General features: G+C 42.5%; 3 protein-coding genes across 6 annotated transcripts; 1 reads left to right on the top strand and 2 right to left on the bottom strand.

Moving 5' to 3' along the window:
• Window positions 1–3,810: 3,810 nt before the first annotated feature.
• On the bottom strand, window positions 3,811–8,768 carry timmdc1 (translocase of inner mitochondrial membrane domain containing 1). 3 transcript variants are annotated; one of them, XM_057026224.1, is made up of 9 exons: window positions 8,583–8,733; window positions 8,095–8,180; window positions 7,308–7,654; window positions 6,798–6,963; window positions 6,610–6,698; window positions 6,295–6,362; window positions 5,737–5,815; window positions 4,548–4,658; window positions 3,811–4,441 (listed from the first exon to the last, which is right to left on the bottom strand). In XM_057026224.1, the coding sequence occupies exons 3-9, from the start codon at window positions 7,628–7,630 to the stop codon at window positions 4,291–4,293; spliced, it is 987 nt and encodes a 328-aa protein (XP_056882204.1). In that variant the 5' UTR covers window positions 7,631–7,654; window positions 8,095–8,180; window positions 8,583–8,733; the 3' UTR covers window positions 3,811–4,290. The 3 variants fall into 3 exon arrangements, with proteins under 3 accessions (XP_056882204.1, XP_056882203.1, XP_056882202.1); XM_057026223.1 differs by having other exon boundaries at window positions 8,088–8,180; window positions 8,583–8,723; XM_057026222.1 differs by lacking the exon at window positions 8,095–8,180 and having other exon boundaries at window positions 8,583–8,768.
• A 79-nt stretch (window positions 8,769–8,847) lies between these two features.
• On the bottom strand, window positions 8,848–13,962 carry poglut1 (protein O-glucosyltransferase 1). Of its 2 annotated transcripts, none has more exons than XM_057026220.1 (11): window positions 13,854–13,962; window positions 13,355–13,445; window positions 13,067–13,210; window positions 11,303–11,438; window positions 11,096–11,217; window positions 10,899–10,958; window positions 10,638–10,737; window positions 10,504–10,562; window positions 10,260–10,427; window positions 10,041–10,097; window positions 8,848–9,964 (listed from the first exon to the last, which is right to left on the bottom strand). In XM_057026220.1, exons 1-11 carry the CDS (start codon window positions 13,924–13,926, stop codon window positions 9,808–9,810), a joined length of 1,167 nt encoding a protein of 388 aa, XP_056882200.1. In that variant the 5' UTR covers window positions 13,927–13,962; the 3' UTR covers window positions 8,848–9,807. The 2 variants fall into 2 exon arrangements, with proteins under 2 accessions (XP_056882200.1, XP_056882201.1); XM_057026221.1 differs by having other exon boundaries at window positions 13,067–13,259; window positions 13,854–13,893.
• A 182-nt stretch (window positions 13,963–14,144) lies between these two features.
• On the top strand, window positions 14,145–17,925 carry LOC130522168 (calsequestrin-2-like). The gene is made up of 11 exons (XM_057026219.1): window positions 14,145–14,752; window positions 15,353–15,437; window positions 15,517–15,617; window positions 15,708–15,816; window positions 16,279–16,352; window positions 16,519–16,649; window positions 16,738–16,783; window positions 16,889–16,943; window positions 17,029–17,129; window positions 17,229–17,303; window positions 17,381–17,925. The coding sequence occupies exons 1-11, from the start codon at window positions 14,510–14,512 to the stop codon at window positions 17,588–17,590; spliced, it is 1,230 nt and encodes a 409-aa protein (XP_056882199.1). The 5' UTR covers window positions 14,145–14,509; the 3' UTR covers window positions 17,591–17,925.
• The last annotated feature ends 946 nt before the right edge of the window (window positions 17,926–18,871 follow it).

Here is an 18,871-nt window from a genome sequence, read left to right as displayed (position 1 = left end):
ACACCATCCTCATGGACCATCCTCATCCTCATCACCTTCTGACCTTGGCATCAGCGGAACACCCCTCCTCTGCCAGAGGTCATATCTCTCCAGCCGCACTCCCCTGGCCAGAATTCCCACCAACACATTGCAGACACGACCCAGCTCCAACTGTCCATGACCCCCCTCCCTTCAGGTGAAGACACGGGGTATAATCCTCAGACATCTCACTCCTATTCCAGCCCAAAAACGATGACCCCTACGCCCACCTTCAATGCACCAGCCGTGTCTGCCCCTCCCTCACATCCAACTTCTCTGCCATCCTCATTCTCTCCTTGATCAATTCCTGCATTGACTATTTCAACTCCCTGTTCTTTGGTACCCCCCTTAAATCTCTCCATCATCACCAGTGAGTCCAGAACTCTGCAGCCAACATCATCTTCAGAGGGCCTCCACCCAGGTCCAGCTCTCCCCAGTTTGATAGATAAATTGCGTGCAAGCAACAAGAAAAACCTGCTGCAGCCTGCAGACTAGGATTTGCATCAGTTGGCTACTGAATTTCAGCACTATATCAAACATAAAGGTACAGGAGAACTAAGCAGCAACAACAGTGCCATAAGGAAAATGACTTATTAATGACTGGTGACAATGAATGGTAAACTATATTTTCAATACCAACTATAATAACATGATAGAATGAAATATCAAATAAGACTGGAGATAAAAGATATGAACTGTGTAGAATATATCTCATTACAGAACTAATGTAGTCTGTTTATTGGCTCACAGAGTTTAATTGTGGAATTATATTAATCGATGTAGCAAATATATAGTTTGATTTTGTTCTGTAATCATAAAACAATGAATTATTACTTATTTTAGTCTATATAACTGTGAGACATTGGGAAACAGCGCATATTTGTATGTATAGGTAGAAGTGGGGGTTGACCTCTGGTCATGAGACACGATGTCCCAGACCCAGATGCTCGGGGGACCTCCCCCTTTCCTGCTTTCAACTGAAGAAAAACTGATGCCCTATTTGGTAACACGAAGGAAGGAATTGTGAAACCTATAACTGGAATATTTATACATCGTGTGTGAAGGGTTTAAAAGCCATTTTATTCCTTTGCTTAAATCTGTTCTAGTTTTAGTTCCAGACCAAGATGATTGACCAATAAAATACCACCTGTAGAGAAGTCAAAAGACTTTTAAAGAAGACTCCATCTTCTCTCTGCCTTATGCAGAAATGTTTCTCACACAGCAATTCAATTCACGAAACGTTTTTTTGTTCTTCTGCCAGGAGATAATCAGCAGTGTATTTCTCTCTATACAACAGTACAGTTCGAAGGACATTTCATTATATTTCAGAAGGGGGAGCCCAATACACAAGCTGGTCATTTTCGGCCCAAACCCGACTGGTCACGCACTGTTATGCTTATTTCAACCTCGCGACCTCGCTTGAACATTGAAACCTCATTTTTGTTTGATATATTCATGGCTCATTGTATATTCTGTGTTTAGTAGTTTATTTTACACTGTTATACTTTTAATAATTGCCAATTGTCATTCCCAAACTTCAGAATAACATTGCCAATTTAAAATCTGACAAATGTCCGCAGCCCGCCTCAACAGTAGCAGTTTATACTTTATTACTTTATATATATTTTATGTCTCTGGTATTGAGAGCATCTCTTTCAACAGCTACATTCATTGTACTCATTCTAAAAAGGTATAAAGCCTCTGAAATCATAAAACCTTTAATCACAGCTGTGATCCTTATGCAAGAATTTAATCAACCACCAGCCAACTTAAACTCGCCCAGTGGGAGGGGTGATGTTGCTGCTGAGCACCTGTCTTACACAAAAAGGGTGGATGACACAGTTTAACGGCTGTTCACTGTTCCAACACTCACACAACTGATACATGCTCACTTGAATACGTTTGTGAGCCAACGCTGAATCTTGGCTGCCACAAAAACAAAACAAGGCGTTCCATCAATTATGATCTGTCACAACAGAAGCCAAGTCACAACAAATAAGGTGACTCCTGTCACATTCAGTTTAAATGACAGTAGAATAATACTCAATTGGTGGTAAAATCATGTCAAATATTTTACAGTAATTAAAAATATTTACAAGATTATTTGGATTTAAAGCACATTTATTTAACCTAAAAGACCTCTCACGCCCCACATGCAGTACCACACTTTGGGAATAACTGAATTGTATATTTTTATTTCTGTGATTTATTTTATTTCTCTCAATCCCTGTACAGCGACCTTAAGAAAGGTGCTTCAAATAAAACATATTCTAGTTTACTTCTCCTTGCCTTGTAACCCGTCTCCAACAGAGCTTGATGATTTAACACTGAATATACAGAGGGCAAAGGTGTCCGTACTCGCGCGCGAATCAACGTGGGGGTAGGCGGAGCCCAACGTGTGACGTGTCTGATCGGTTGAGCCCAGCCCTCGAGCCGCATGCTGCTGTCAGGGGCTCCTCTCTTCCTGCGCGGCGGTGCGTTTGTGTTCTCAAGGCGACGGCTGAACTGCGCTTAAACATCAGCCCTGCCGTCATTAACTAAAATTCAAACAAACTTTGTAATACTGTGCAAACTGCACAAGGGGCGCAAACGGCACAGCAATATGATCATTTTCGGCTGTGTGCACAATTTTAAACTAATGAAGATAATTAAATAGGCGTTATTTGATTATCTTACACCAGTTTTACGAGCGGCACACTAAGGTGGCGCAGCCAGAGGCGAGCGCGAGCAGCGCTGACGTCATCGTTCAGTATAGTAAGAGACCACGTGGCGGTCCGTGCGAAACAACGATTACTCAACTACTCAACTTTCAAAAGTTAGAATTGACTTCGCCGCACTGCGCCTTGGAATATAACATTGGTCAACTTTCACTTTAAGTTTAATCACAAATACCCTCGCGTTTAGAATCATCTCTGCCAATCTGAGCAGCCACCCTCACAGCTGCGGTTGTTTTGAAATCCATAATAGACTGAAAACAGCATTTGTTAATGGATATTTGTGTTGCGTTCAGGTCTGCCATGTGCCGTGCCCGTGTAAAAAAAAAAAGATAACTATCATCCATTATTTTTAACTGGAACAAGGTTTCACATCATCACCTACTGCAAACTTTTAATCAGAAGATGGACTGTAACCATTTTGGTCTGAAGGTCTTTCTCTCTTAAAGTGTTTGGCTTAGTGCATGAAAATGTTGAGGTTAACTTTGGGTTAAACTTCACGTAATCAATCAACACTTGACTAGGATTTGATATAGTGACTTATTTTGCACCAGGACTGCTTTACAACACAAACGTTAACCGGTGGCATTTATTAATGCTGAGCTCAGATTGGTGGACAAAGTACTGGATCACTACCCACTGGTTCATTGTTTCAGTCAAGATTTACTCCCCCTCATGAAAAAACAAACAGGCAAATAATGGAAATTATCTTGTTTTCATGCTTTTCAAAATATTAACTAGGATTCTTAAATTGAAACAAGAAAATCACACTGGACTGGTTTTCCACGCACATCCCTACTGAATATTTCTACCCAACAGGTTAACTAGCTAACTAAAATGTATTTCTAATACTTATCCATTTGTTGGGCTTAAACATATTACCTGTCTTCACTGATGATCATCCTGATAAGATCCTCTTTACTAAAGCAAACAAGGTCTTGTTTGGCCTCCTTTTTGGCAGCCCCACAGCATATACATGATAATCACGGCAACCTGTAGCAACATGACTGTTGTAGGACAAGTGTTGAATTTTACCATGATAACAAGTGTCCGAAGGCAATAACTTACACTGAAGCAGTGAGGGGTGATTACTGACATTTGTTCCATATTTTACATTAGGTGAGAATGTTTTAATAGGGTGTATACATTTCAGGAGCAGGAACGAGACTTCTGATCACTTGACAGTGCTAACCAATAGAATCATGAATAAGTATAATCTAAAAACACTCTTCATGTAGCTCTGCATGAGGTCAGTTTAGGTCTGTCATGTGAACACACAATTGTGGGAACACACATTTATTAGGAGTCAGAATCATGCCCCACCACTAGCAGCAACTTTAATGGACCAGAAATGTTCATGTAGCCAAAATGCATTTAAATGAGAAAAGAGATGTGAAACTCAGATCTACTGAAACAAGAGCTCACTAACAGGAGTTGATCCAACCGTGCTCGTGTCCGTGAAACGTGTTGCAATCACCACAAGAAGAGTTGTGAAGACCAACCATTTGTCCCAACAAATATGTGAAGTCCCACGTGCAAGGTGCAACAGACATTACTGTTATTGATGGCTCGTGTCCTGTGAAACAGCCTCATTATGAGGTAAACTGAGAAGTTCCTGGATTCTCTGCATATCCTCATCGGCATCCTGAGATGCAGATATGTCACCGAGATCTCCAATCAACTCATCAGTCAGCTGGAGACGGGCGTTCCTATGGAGAGAATGACACAAAGTCCAATTTCATTGACTCGTCACAATTTTATGGTTTGTCAAACGAACAAAGTGTGGAATAATATAAGTCTTCATAAGCTTCTTACCATTCTGCAAGTCTGAGTTCATACTGTTCCCTCCGCTCTCTCTTTCTGCGGTCTCTCGCAGACTCTCCAGCCATCGACTGCATGCTTATGATCAAAGCGCCAGTGGGAAGCCTGAACACAAGTTCATTTACACATTTAAAGTAGTATACATTAAAACTTATGCCAAGATCCTTTATGCTGTTCCCACTAGGAGTCACTGCCTGCTCATGTGATTCCTTTTAGTACCCTTTAGTACTCTCATCCTTTTAGGCCATTCTGCAATGTTGAATACAGAAATAGGTCTTACAAACAATAACTGGTTCAGGGGCTCACGAGGTCCTTCAGATTATTTAAAACCTCTCTAGCTTTGTGTTATTAGCGCCACTGTAGCAAATGCATATCCAACTCCTGTGAAGTGGACCATATCCTTCCAGTCACACCACTGCCTCACGCCGAACAGAGTTCTGAGAGATCTGGAGCGTGATGTGCTTTTCAATTTTGCTGCCTGCCTACATTTTGCCCCTTTTTGCCTTTCCTGCACCTGGCAGAGATGGAGCAGGGGCTATTTTCACATATCCAATGCTCCAGGTGGCTGGCTGCTCCTCAGGCAGAAACTGAGAGGAGGAGGTGATGCTTGTATGGAGCCAACAGGAGGAGAGGCTGAGCCAATAACAGGCAGCAGACCACGGCACCATTTCAAACCAGGTCATGTCGTCTGCAGCGCGGACAAACATCTCGCACAACACAATCCAATTTAAAACCAAATTCAAAGTGATCTGAGGACAGTCAGGGAGTGGAGCAGGAGTACAGATCGGACCAAAGTCAATGGAGAGGAGGGGATGAAACAACCAGAGATTATATAAATGCAGAGGCGCAGCTGCTGCGCTGGCCTGGCGCCTTGCTCTACTACCCAAAACATGGCCCTCTTCAGCGCACATGAGTCCTTCTGGCGCGCCAGAAACAGAGGTGGGGGGTGGGGATGGGAAGGAAAAGGGTTCAGCTGGGCGACAGAGGGTTGCTTGGAGGAGCGCAGCTGGCTGCCAGAGTGCTCACTGCTGTTAAGCACAAAAGCATGAACATGTACTGCACACACGAGCACGCAGAACTGTCTGTTTCATAAAATAGCTACTACTGAGGTTACACAAATGCTTCGAGCAGAGATTAAATTATTTATGTAATGGAATGTCAGCATGTTCAGACTGAAACTTACCCCAGAACTGCACCGATGATGGTGCCTGCAATCAGCCCTCCCAGACCCAGGTTCAGTCTAAAAAGGCCTCCTGTCACAGCTGCACACAGACAATCGCACGTCAGTTATGAAGTTCTGAAACAGGTTAGAACTCAGCAGGTTGATGGAGTAGCTGAAAGAGCTTTTTGGTGGGAGCTACAATGTCTTGCTACCGTCCCATAGAGGTGCAGCAGCCTGGACTAAAGTATTGAGCTGCTATGACCTGGGTGATTGTGGACATACACAAACATACTTGGTTAAGTAAATGCATTCTGAGGTTTGTGGTACCGGGGTTCATGGACAGACCCAATTATGTCCTTAAAATAAAAACTATATATAAAATCATGTGGCATACGATTAGAGAAGTCAACACGTTTGGAAAATCAAAGAGAACACATTATTATGCTTAATTGCAAAAACAAATGATCCAGATTTACACAGAAAACAGCAGTTATGATGATGGCCTTTAGAGATGTGTGGCTGATGACAGGACACATTTTATTTTATTTCATTTTTTTGAGTGAAGCTCATTTGACTAACCTCCAGCTGCAGCATAATGGCCAAGGCTGTACTGGTCTCTGTAGACAGAGAGCCCTGTGCTGACAGAACTGGAGAAAGAAGGGAACACAGTTCGATTAACTGACTATTGTCCATAAAACATTAGAAGCACCAAATTCAGAAAACTTATCAAAAAAATAACCATTCCAATGATGTGTCATAAAAAGAATTTGAGGCCAATCCAAGAACCCAACAAAGAGGTTAGACAACAGTCATTTGCATAATGTGGTTAATTTCAAAACAGTTGTATAACTGAACTTGAAAACTTATTGTGTAACTGTTTCTACTTTTTCTTACTTGAATAGAGTTACAAAAGCAGCCACCCTCCAGCTCCACCTCCATCCATATCTCACAAACCCGCGGATTGCTGCATTGTGTGCTGAGCGCTGATTGGACAGAATACCAACGGAAAATCAGTGCCAGGAGTTTGACACACCTTCACAATCACATGCAGTTTACTTTCTGCCTTTTACTGCGCCACTCACCACTGCATCCACCCGACTGGTATAGAGTTCTGCTTGGCTGACTTGGATGTACCTTTGCCTGGCGTGGCGAGCTGCTGGCAGGCCCCCGTACAGTAAGCCCGCGAATGCCGCCACTACGCCGCTTTTTATTACACTGATGAGTTCCTCTGGGTACTTGTGGGTCACACTATAGGCAAAAAATTAGGGGAGTTCTCATTTATAAATTAGATTAAAAATTTACCTAAGCTAAAATCGTGTGGTTTCCCAAAAAGATTTAAACATCTGAGAATGATTAAGTACATTTAGTTAACTATACAGTACAAAGGAGAACAAATAGGCCCTATGAAAGACAGTTTTTTCTTCAAGAAAATTCACAGTTAATGGCCTCATTATTATTTTCTGTTCATAACAAGAACAGAAAAGCTTCACTTCAAGCAAGCAAGCTTCACTATTGCGTTATTCTGCTTTGGCATCTGTGTCCAAACAATGAGGAAAGGGGCACGTAAACCAGAATGGAAGAAAAACACTAACTCCTTTTGAAAGAGGTCTTTGAGGCGGTCCCATCCTGTGTCGGAGATTTCTGGCTTGCCTATGTTGAGATGCATGGTGCTGACAGAGGAGAAGGGTGTAGCAGCTGGGCTGGTGGAGGAGGAGGAGGACACTGAAGTAGTCGAGGACATCTGCGGAGCAGCCGCCTCAGCTGCACGGACCCTGGGGAGCAGGGAGCAGAAGCGAAGAGGCCTGGCATTTTGAGTAAGGCAACGCAGTAGGCCGGTGTGCTGAGTGCCTTGAGGGGATGAATCTGCCTGGCATTTCTGCAGGGCAAGACCCGTTCTGGGCTGTTCTGGATGCATCACGCTTCAGCCAGCAGGAGGTTGCTGCAGAGAAGCATAAACACATGGCTGTGAGTTGAAATGTTACAGTCACTTCATTGATTTCTGCTTATATCCTCAAAACAAACAGCCTGAAGGCATTTGGAATTCTGGCAGGAATGCTCTGCTCGTCCACTCAGCAGCTCTTAAATGGTGCTGGCCTGTCAAAAACACACTGGACTCACTAGCAGCTTTTCTGGAATACAATAAAGATAATAAGTGACAAAGTCCGTGACTCGCAGCTCTGTTTGGGCAGAAGTATTTTAGCAGGTTCGGTTTCAAACATTTGTCTCAGCCCAGAAATGATCACCAAGGTTCGAAGCCTGATGCGAGCAGGTGGTGAGCGTCTGATTTGATGTGATGGCCACCTAATCTTCCCATGGTACAAAGCATTGAATATTAAAATACGTGGAAGTGTTATTGAAATTATAATAGTCACCTTTTACCTTTCCGTTTTTGAGGCTGGTGATGATCGCTTTAATCAGTTTAATTCCCAACGCCTGTCGAACCCTGAACCTACAGCTAATGTTAGCTAATTGGCAGATGACGCGTTAGTTTGCAAATAAGAGCTTTTCAACTTTACATTAATATTACGTGAAAATACTGTATTTCAGTGGTCTGAATACAAGAACAGGGAAAAAGCACACGGCAGACCTCCGCCAAGTAACAATTTCCCCACGTTTTGTGACTTCCACCAATTGAAGTCAAAGTTTCTCCGGAATATCAAATTTCATGAGCTCTTCCGTGGCCCATTATCAATATCCTTTTATAACTCGTGAAGTATTTTACTATAAACAGACAAAGGCCGGCTTTCAGCTTGTCTCCAGAGGTTTATACACACATCTTTCTCTACCTATCACGTCGTATCAGACGTATATTAGCAGCATTAGCATGTCACCGGCCCCTCATTCCAAAGGAAAAAAGGGCACCTTACAAGCAAAGTGAAGTATCCAACATGGGGCCTTTTTCCTCCGTAGCAGATGCGGTGAATGCTTTTTAAATAAAATATAGGGCGCGGATGACATGAACGACTGTCATAATTGTCCTTTCGGTGCCTCAAGTTGTTCTCTGACCTGACGGCGTCCCCATCCTGGTTCTCGCCAGAAAGGCAGCGCCCCCTGCGGGTGGAGGACCGAACACCAGGCGGCACATGCGCCGAAGAGTTCGTGGAGCGAAATAACAAAAAATGTCTTTGAACGTTATGGTATCCAAAAGAATTTATTCCAGTAGTAAAATGACTGAATGTCAGAGGAATCGGCCACTGGTCAATCTACAAAATAGTGGTGCTTATGACACCAAAAATAATCAGATTTTTCAAAGAGCAGTGCAGATACTAAAATACATTATGACGAATGCTCCCAAAAGTCTTGGACATACAACAAAATTATTACTGATTAATAACACCAAGTAGAGGCATTATTTTAAAGAGCACATCAATAAATCAGTATTCCGGTAACGAACTCAAGATGAACAGCTGAGATGACGTTTCCACATTGGTCCTATAGAGGGCGCTGTAACAAAGGCGATGGTAGATACGAGCTGCTCGCAGTTAACATTGGAGGTGAACAGAGGCCAAATTTCCAACAACAGTAAAAACTCATCTTGTTATTAAACCCTGTGAGTTTTAAATGTTAATCATTCTATACATGGTGTGTTGTTTCATTTGGATTCATGTTAAATTATGTTGCACCTTCAGATCTACATTTTCAGTTATCAGGTTATTTGTGCTTTATCAGACAAACGCCAATTGTAGTGTTTAACGATTCCACTGTTCAAACTTGAGGGTTATTTTTTCCTCCACAATATAATTGTATAACATGTGGAAATGCGTTTTCTGTGGAAGGAAACGTCACTGTGGCACAGGCATAAGCTGGTTTGTATGGCATGTTTCTCCAGATATTTGAGATTAGATCAAATGAGAAGCTATCTGAATGAATAAAAACACATATAATTACGAAATGCACACAATAACGCTGGATTCCCGACCTTCATGGCCCGCTCCTCTAGATTGTGTATTCATTGTGGAAAAAAGGCTGCAGAAAAATAAGACTGTTGAACAAACAGCCCTCTAAAGATACCTGAAATATCACTACCGGTAATTACATTTTTTAATGAAAGTCTCTGTTCAGCACAGCTGCCCTCATCCTTTTCACCATCCCTCATAGCTCCGTTTTTGTGGGTCTGTGGACAACCTCGTTGTAGTTCTTCCTTCTTTTGGGTTTGTAGGTAAGAAGACGACTGTACTCTGTGAGGAGTTTCTCCCAGTAGCACGAGACGTCCTGCATTCGCAGGTGGTTGATAATGAATTCTTTACCTCTGTGGGGAGGACAAGAAAAGAGTCAGACCAGCTGCACTCGCATAACAAATAAAACCACACCATGTGATCCGTTACCTGGTGGCGATCTCCTGTGCGAGGGAATCGTTCTCTTTCGCAAACTGCAGAAGTCCTCTAAGGACACAGAAGAGGCAAAATCTCACCTGTTTCCTGGACTTAAATTTCTTTCATGGCTGAATAAAATTGCAGCACATTTTGTTGCTGTTACAGCCTCTATTAACAGGTTCATTTCTGGATGAATGTAAAACTGCTATTGTGTTTGCTTAATTGTGGTACCTGACATCAGAGAGATCCTGCTGGACTGGGATGTAGTGCACCCAGGGCTTGAGCTGAGGGTAGAAAAACTCCTGCCACTCATCCCCGACATGGAACACCAGGGAACCACAGAGGAAGAGATGTTTGAAGCGAAAGCTGGCAGCCACACCTCGGAAATTGAATAAATATCTATGGGCATGCAAACAAAAGTCAGGAGAACCTAAAAGGTGTCATAATTTTGCCCTTCCTTCAAAACAAGGTTTACTTGTATTTGCAGTGATCGACCAGTGGGATTTCTTTAGCAGGAGGTCTTCCCAGTGTGTCCTATAACAGAGACATTAGTTTAAAAAAATGGAGCCTGACAGCATTGGAGCTTGGTGGGATTTCAGTGTGAATGACCTTCTCAGACTTCCAGGCCTGGTTCTTTGTGTATTCAGCATCCACCAGTTCTGGATCCTCTCTGGACAGTAGAATCAGGGGGTCGCGCTCTGGACTGGTTCTGGAACGGCAACACAGGGAGGAATTGGATGAGAAAATCCCAAGGTAAATTCCGGTGATGTGAAGAAGTTATTCGGCACCAGGATTCAACCCAAAGGCATGCTGACATCACTATTATGGACTGGCCATAACGGAGTGGATATCATGTCAAACACAACCGACCTGGAGCCTCTGAAAAACCCTTTGGTCTCCTTCTTCTTCCAAGGCCACTGGTCTGCAGACCTACCACAGCAAACATAGAAATGGCACAATTCCATGTGTCAGCAGTTCTTGCTGCATGTTTCAGCACAATTCAGCCAACTGATTGATCAAATGTAACGACTGTTCAATTTTCTGAGTAGACCTCTTTCAAAGCTCACTTTTTCAGGTCCGTTCTCATTAGATCCCATCTTCCCAGACCAGTGGGGTATATGGGCCACACAGCAGGACCACCCTCCCAGAAAGTCCATGCAGGGTACATGATGTCCAGGTAGTCTGCAGTCTATTCAGCCATCACCCATTAATAGAATTATGTGACTTTAATCAACATTTGTGCACGTTTGCATGAACCTGGTCAGAAGTCAGACCTTACTGAAAGAGAATACAGGCAGTGAAGACTCCATCCATTTAGGAACCTGTGGGTAATCCCTCACATTGACCACCATCTCCATGTCAGGTAACCTGTCAATCAGCTGTAGGATGAAATGTTCCACTCCGCTGCATCTGAATATGGGAATGACAGCAGCGACAAATAAAATGGAATATTAAAAAAAAATTAAAAGCACTACAACAGGCCAGGAATCACGGGCTTAAATACTAATGTGTCACTATCGGGGTGTATAAAGATGTCAGTTCCATCTGCTCGACCCAGCCACTCACGTCTCATGTTGTTATTTTTTTTGTGAATGGTATTGATGCAAAGGTGACTGCCATAGGATTCATTAGTTGGAATGTGAAGGGTGTAAATGGGTGTAAAAAAGAGCCAGGATATTTAAGCATCTTAAGCACTTAAAACGTGATGTTGCATTTCATGGGGAAACTCATCTTTTGGTAAAAGATCAAGTCAAAGTAAAAAAGCAGGGAGGAGGCATTCCCAACTTTAAAGATACAAACTCTACCTTTGTGAGCTTTTATGACTTATCACACAATTTTGCCTCCCACAGTCCAGCTTACATTGATGTTTCCAAGTAGAGGTAAGATCTTAAGACCGAGCCCGAGTCCGAGCCCGACCCAACCCGAAATTCGGGTCGGGCTTAAAATGCGTAAAATGTCAATCATTACGTTCGGGTCGGGTCGGGCCGGGCTTCTCTCTCGCTGACTTTTTTTTAATAAATATTTGTTTATAAAAATATACACTAAAACGATGTGTGGATACTAAACTAAGGAATACTTATTATAAATAAATAATTTGGATAAAACAGAGAAGGCGCTGTAAGGTAATTGCTATATAACTACTACTAAACAGGAAGTGTAGAGCCAGAGCACGCTTTGGGAAACGTAATTAAGCGAGTGCGCATCAAGATTTCTCTTTCACTCTCTTTGTCTGGCCTCTTATTCTGTGTTCCATTCATTTATCATGATCATAAAAATATGTAGATTATTTTAACCTTAAAAGATCTTGCGTTTTTTCTGCCCAAAATACTATGGGATAAATTTAAATTTCGGGTTTGCTTCGGGCTCGGGCCTGCAAATCAAGTAAATTGGTCGGGCTTGGGCTGGGTCGGGCTTTAATGCCCGCGGGCCTGGGTCGGGTCGGGCTGGATTTTTTAGGCCCGATCTTACCTCTATTTCCAAGTCGGCCACTCCCTCAAACATCACAACCCCAAAATCTCTTCAAAATCTTTCAATTCTAAAAGGCTTATCTCAAGAATTAGTGATTGTATCTTCTCTTCTAAAAATACAGCAATGGCAAAGATCAGGGCCGACTGGGTGGAAGTGTAAATGACAGTGCTTCCTGCACCAAATTAAGAATTATACAATTCAAGATCCTTGTACTCCCACATCCAGTTTTCCAAAGCAACAGGTGTCAAAACACATGTTTCTGTTTTGTGTTGTATTCATAGATATTACATACTGTATGTGTGGATGTGTATGCATATATATGTGTGTATAAATATATACGTGTATGTGCACATTTGTGCATGTATGCATATTCTCTACTTTCATTTAATTAAATCACATACTATATTTTTTTTACTGTATCCAATATCTTGAGTGGGATAGAATAAAAATATGATCACTGTAATCCTTCTGCTTTTGTGTCTTTGCACCATACTGCTGATGTCCAATAATTATATACTGATAATATATAAGAACATTTATTCGTTTATTAGAGGGTGGATGTCACTCACCTAGCAGGAAACATGCAGTTTTGTTCTCTGTATAACTTGTGTCCAATGATCTGGTAGTGGGTACCGACCCCTCTTTGAGTAGTTGCATCCATGAGCTCCTCAGAGATTTTAAATTTAAAGGGTCGCAGATCATCTTGTAGGACACTACGAGGCGAACAGCAAGATCGAGCCAAATGAAAACACCTGAAGAATTCTTGTTGGGGAACAAGCATTTGTATTGCAACATTGGAATAATAAAAGTATATTATTTGGTATGTGAACTACGTGGTTTACAGGAGTCGCACCTACCTTAGATGGCAGCTACAGTTAGCAGAGGTGCAAGGGATGTATCCGCTCACGGCAGATGAAATCTTATCTCTGAGCTTCTTCCACTGATTCCCTGCGAACATGTGTCGGGTTATGTGATCGTAGTTTAAGTAATTCACGATTAGCCAGTCCCTGACACCATCAGAGAGCGCCCACTTGAATCACATTTGCAGCTTTGTTCTTTTGAATGACCGTTTCTCGAATTCAGAGATGCAGAAAAAAATTACACTGAATGGAGAAAAAAAGTTTTGCGGGAGAGGATTAAACAATTAAACAAGGAGGACAACATTTATAATACATTGCCAGTTTGTATACATCTGGAAACGCTGTGTTTGGTTAAATTAGCTCGTACGCTAGTTAGCTAGCCAATATATCGATGAATGACCGCTTTTCGAAGTTTCCTAAAGATGACACGGTCACAGCGTCACGTGCGTAAACTTGTTTTAAAGATCTTTTTAAGTATTTGTTTTAAACGTTTTACCTGACGCAGGAACCAGACATAAACCATAAACCTGGAGTAGAATTAAAGCCCTGCACACCCAGAAGCGCCACATCTCTCGATCCTTCAGTTCTGTCTGAAATGACGCACAGCGGCGATCTGTGATCGATTAGTTCTGGCTGATTCATTACCGTAATGTATAGAGCAGAATGAACGTGAGGGATAATACCGTAATATTTGTAAGATTAGTTTATCTGCAAACAGACACCGAATTCTACACAGCACTTCAAGTGTATTTATTCTTGGATTTATTTCTAATAATAATATTCAGTTTATTGAATAAAAGACTTAGGTTTCTCTGCTCCAGTTTCTGACTATATCAAGGACACGGTGATTATCTCGTACTAGATTGGTCCTATAAATGGATCACTGAGGATGGTTGGTCAGGGAGGGAAAAAATGAAAAGGAAAGGCGGAAACAGGGTGACACTCCTGGGATATCTGAATGAGAATGACAAAAGGAGGAGAGGATACAGGTGAAGAGACAGATCAATTGGCAGGAACAGAGAACAAGACACAGATGATAGTATATTTTTGACAGTATTTTACATTTGAAAGTGGTTTATTTGGCAGATTCAGTCTTTTTTTTGTAGGTTTTCCATTTACTTTGGAGATATCACATTTTTATTTCAGACTACAATGCAGCATATCTGCCTCGCTCTGGTCTCCAGCCTGTGTCTTCACCTGACTTTCCTTTGCAATGCTGAGGAAGGTCTTGAATTCCCCAATTTTGATGGAAAGGACAGAGTGCTGGACATCAACGAGCGTAACTATAAGAAAGCATTGAAGAGGTACCACCTGCTGTGTCTCTTCTATCACGAACCCATCCCTGCCAACAAGGGTCTGCAGAAGCGCTTCCAGATGACGGAGCTGGTGCTGGAGGTAAGCACAGACAGCGGAGAGAAGAGGGCAGTTTGATTAGAAGTGGCAATCATTTCATTTCATATCATTATTATGATGCTTTTAGCCTAGAATTTGGAAGTCTAATATTGACGAATGCTGTACTTCATCCATATTAGGTTACAACCATTTTAGAACATAAAATATACTGCTGCCACTGCACTGTAATCAAGCATTCAAGTTGGGTTCAACTCACAGCAGCAGCACTTTGACCAGACTCTAATTCTTAATCTGTCCTGTCGCTCTGATGGAAGGGAGCCGTTTTAATCCCATGACAAGACTGTTTCTAGGCCATTCTGTTAATTATAGCATTCTCCCAAAACTGCTTGCTGAATGTTAGAGCACAAATGATGGGACATTCCGCACCCTTCTATGCTTGTGCAGTATTAAAGCGGTCTTTTTGATTATATTTATTTAAGAACCCAGTAAAACAATCCAGGCTTCGTTTCCAACAGGACAGATTGTAGACTGCTTCTTGCAGGGCCAAAAACTGGGTTTCTGTTTCGTGGACAGAGACAATCTTGATTGTAATGTATGCGATATGAATAAAACTGAACTGAAATTGTCATTGTGAAATTTCAGCTGACAGCACAGGTCCTGGAGAACAAGGACATTGGTTTTGGGATGGTGGACTCCCTGAAAGATGCTAAAGTAGCCAAAAAACTGGGTATGACTGATGTTTCATTGTGACCTTTTTACTCAAGTCAGCATTTTGTAAACAATGCTCTCTCACCAACTGCTTCCAGGGCTGGAGGAGGTGGGCAGCTTGTACATTTTCAAAGACGACCGTGTGATTGAATTTGATGGAGAGTTTTCTTCAGACACGCTGGTGGAGTTTCTGCTGGATGTGAGTCCGACACGTAACATTTTCACACAGATCACGTTTATGTGTCGACGGGCAGAAATTGTGGTATAATGCTGTGATACTCCCTCCTAGGTGCTGGAGGATCCAGTAGAAATGATCAATAATGCCATGGAGCTGCGAGCCTTCGAGAGGATGGAGGAAGACATCCGCCTCATTGGCTACTTCAAAGGAGAGGACTCATGTTAGTTGACGGTTCTCATTTGTGAGGACAGGCTCAGTTGGAAAATATGTCTGGGCCCATTAACTTTTTTACGCCGCATTCCCAAGTGCCTAATTTGAGCTGGGGGCTAATGGCAATTACCTTGTAGCCTAACTGGCAGCAAAGCTGATTCCAGAAGCTGATTCCAGACTGTCGTACCCCCTCTGTCTCAGGAGTTCCTTTAAATAGCCTCTAGTTTTCTACTAGGTCAGACTGCAATTATAGTTCTAAAAGAAGTGAGACAGGAAAGGTTATTATCAGGATTGACAGGACAGTGGCATCATTATGGATCCTGCTGTTGTGTGCATAGTTTGGTTCTGACCCATTAGCACAGCAATGTAACAGGTGTATATACTGTATAGTACAATTGTCAAGCAGTCCAACATTATTCACTCCAGATTTCTTTGAGAGAAACTAATTTTTCATTTTCTTTCTTGATCTCAGATTTTAAAGCTTTCCAGCAGGCCTCTGAGCTCTTTCAGCCTTACATCAAGTTCTTTGCTACATTTGATAAATCTGTGAGTATCTCGGTGCAAAACGGACTCCACTGCCGCTCATTTTATGACTAAATCAAATCTCTCCCAAAAACGCTGGGACACAATTTTTACCTGTTACCATAACGATGGACAACATGCCAAACTCATGTGGTCCCTGCTAATCATAATGAAGTGCTGCCTGTCTTAGACGGCCAAGCATCTTTCCCTCAAGATGAACGAGGTCAACTTTTATGAGCCATTCATGGAGGAGCCGGCCATTCTGCCTGGCAGACCTCTTTCAGAGATGGACATTGTTGAGTTTGTCAAACAACACAGAAGGTCAGGCAACTTGGGTTTCCTTTTAAATGCCAAAACGCTCGCTCGCACAACCTTGTTGAAGCTGTACATGAAATTCTCCTCTTTGCAGGGCAACGCTGAGGAAGCTTCGTGCAGAGAATATGTTTGAAACATGGGTGAGCCAGTCAGTTGGGTTGTGCCAATCAACCTGAATGCTGCAGTGTTTCTGCCATTTACAATCTAAAAAAACCCTTAAATTCTATACAATATTTTGATTCCAGGAGGACGACATGGACGGAATACACATCGTTGCATTTGCAGAAGAGGAAGATCCCGGTTTGGACCTTTTTCTCCATCAGTTGTTTACTTGTTGTCTTCAGCACCCTGGCCTGGGTTCACACGCCTCCTCTGTGGTTCCCAGATGGCTACGAGTTTCTGGAGATTCTCAAAGACGTAGCAAGAGACAACACCAACAACCCAGAGCTCAGCATCGTCTGGATCGACCCTGATGATTTTCCTCTAGTTCTGTCTCACCTCTGGCTTTGTTTTAGTAACAGATGTTGAAAATGTGAACATGTCGATTCAAAGTTGTTGACCAGGTTCTTCTCCCCCTACCGACAGCTGACCACATACTGGGAAAAAACCTTTAAGCTGGACCTTTTTAGACCTCAGATCGGCGTCGTCAACGTCACAGATGTAAGTAATTTATTCTCCTCATGCAAACCTGAGGTCGCCTGTGGCCTTTTCAATGAGTTTGGTGGCTTACGTTCCAGGCGGACAGCGTATGGCTGGACATGTCCAACGATGAGGACCTGCCCACGGCCGAGGAGCTGGAAGACTGGATAGAGGACGTCCTGTCGGGGAGGGTTAACACAGAGGACGATGATGAAACTGCCAGTGACCAGGAAAACTCTTATATCTATGTCACTGAGGACAGCTATGAAAATGACGAGCAGGATGAGGAATATGACAGCGAGGACTAGCCTTAAGACCTCCAGAGGTCAGAAGTCCCTTTGCATGTCAGACACTTAAGAACGTCTAATAAAAGCAATTCCCCTCTTAAAATAACCATTCCCCACACTTTTATAGAGATATTATAGCTGCAATAGATTATTTAGATAGAAGAACTTTACTATGATAGTGCTGAAATTCAAATAATAAGTCTGGCTAGTTTAAAATTGTTGAACTAAACTAATAGTTATAGCTAAACAACAATAGTCTGTTTTAAGGAATAAAATCTGCACTGTTTAAATGAAATAATAAAGTGATGAAAATACGAGAAAACAATTTCAGACGGAATAAAAGTCCCTTAACTCCTCCTCTGCTGTTTTTCATACCCGTATGTGAGAACACACACTAACATGCATGGGGGGGGGGGGCTAAAATGCTGCCCAACATGAAAAACACAAAAGATTAAGTTGACCCGTACATCAATAATACAGAACAATCATCATCAGGCCCATGAAGGTGGATGATCAGAAGGTTTGGCACCACTCAAATGACCTCTCGGATCTAAAGGTGGAGCCAGGGAAGATCACTCACGCCATCTCACAGGCGCTCTTCATATTCCTAGACAATCCCTTAGATTCCAGTGTGCCGCTGTCTAACGTCAAGGCCGTGTTCAGGGCGGGGTGTTATGAAGAGAGTGATAATGAGTAGAACACAGCGTTCAGTTCAGAACTAAATCCACCAGAGGACAAGATTTCCTTCCATCTCCATCTGCACCGAAGTCATTACCAACAAATGGGAAGCACGGATGAAGCGAAGGAAAACATTCCATTTACATGCAAATGCTCCTCATTTCCCTCTCCGTCACCTCTTTGCTCATCCCAGTCTTGGACGGAGCAGGCGGGTACTGGGTGGTGGGGGATTAAACGGTGGACATATGAGTTCCGACAGGTGAGCTCGGGGCCGGATGAGGTTGTTTGTCTGCTGCACCGGACACAGATACCGACATTCATTTACTCGCAGATCGTGGCTCCCAAACTGTGACAGCACCAAGGTGAGCCAATTACCTCCCAGCCTGACGACAACAAATGGCCACGAAAATAAAGCCTGAAAGAAGAAGAAGAAAAAAACAACCACAAAACTGAAATTCATTGATGGGGCGAAACAGAACACGAATATTTACAATAAATTACGGCCAAGCCATTTCAATTAAAAACAGGGGTTTGTGCATCAGCCAGCTCTGTAAAGGTTTAGGAGGCTTGTGTCTCAAAAATATAATTTTAAGTCAATTGCTAAAAAGTAAATATCCAGGACAC

The sequence above is a fragment of the Takifugu flavidus genome, chromosome 3 (genome assembly GCF_003711565.1).
Source record: "Takifugu flavidus isolate HTHZ2018 chromosome 3, ASM371156v2, whole genome shotgun sequence".
Taxonomy (NCBI): Eukaryota; Metazoa; Chordata; class Actinopteri; order Tetraodontiformes; family Tetraodontidae; genus Takifugu; species Takifugu flavidus.
The sequence above is the reverse complement of the archived record's forward strand: the minus strand, read 5'-3'. Positions and strand labels throughout refer to the sequence as shown.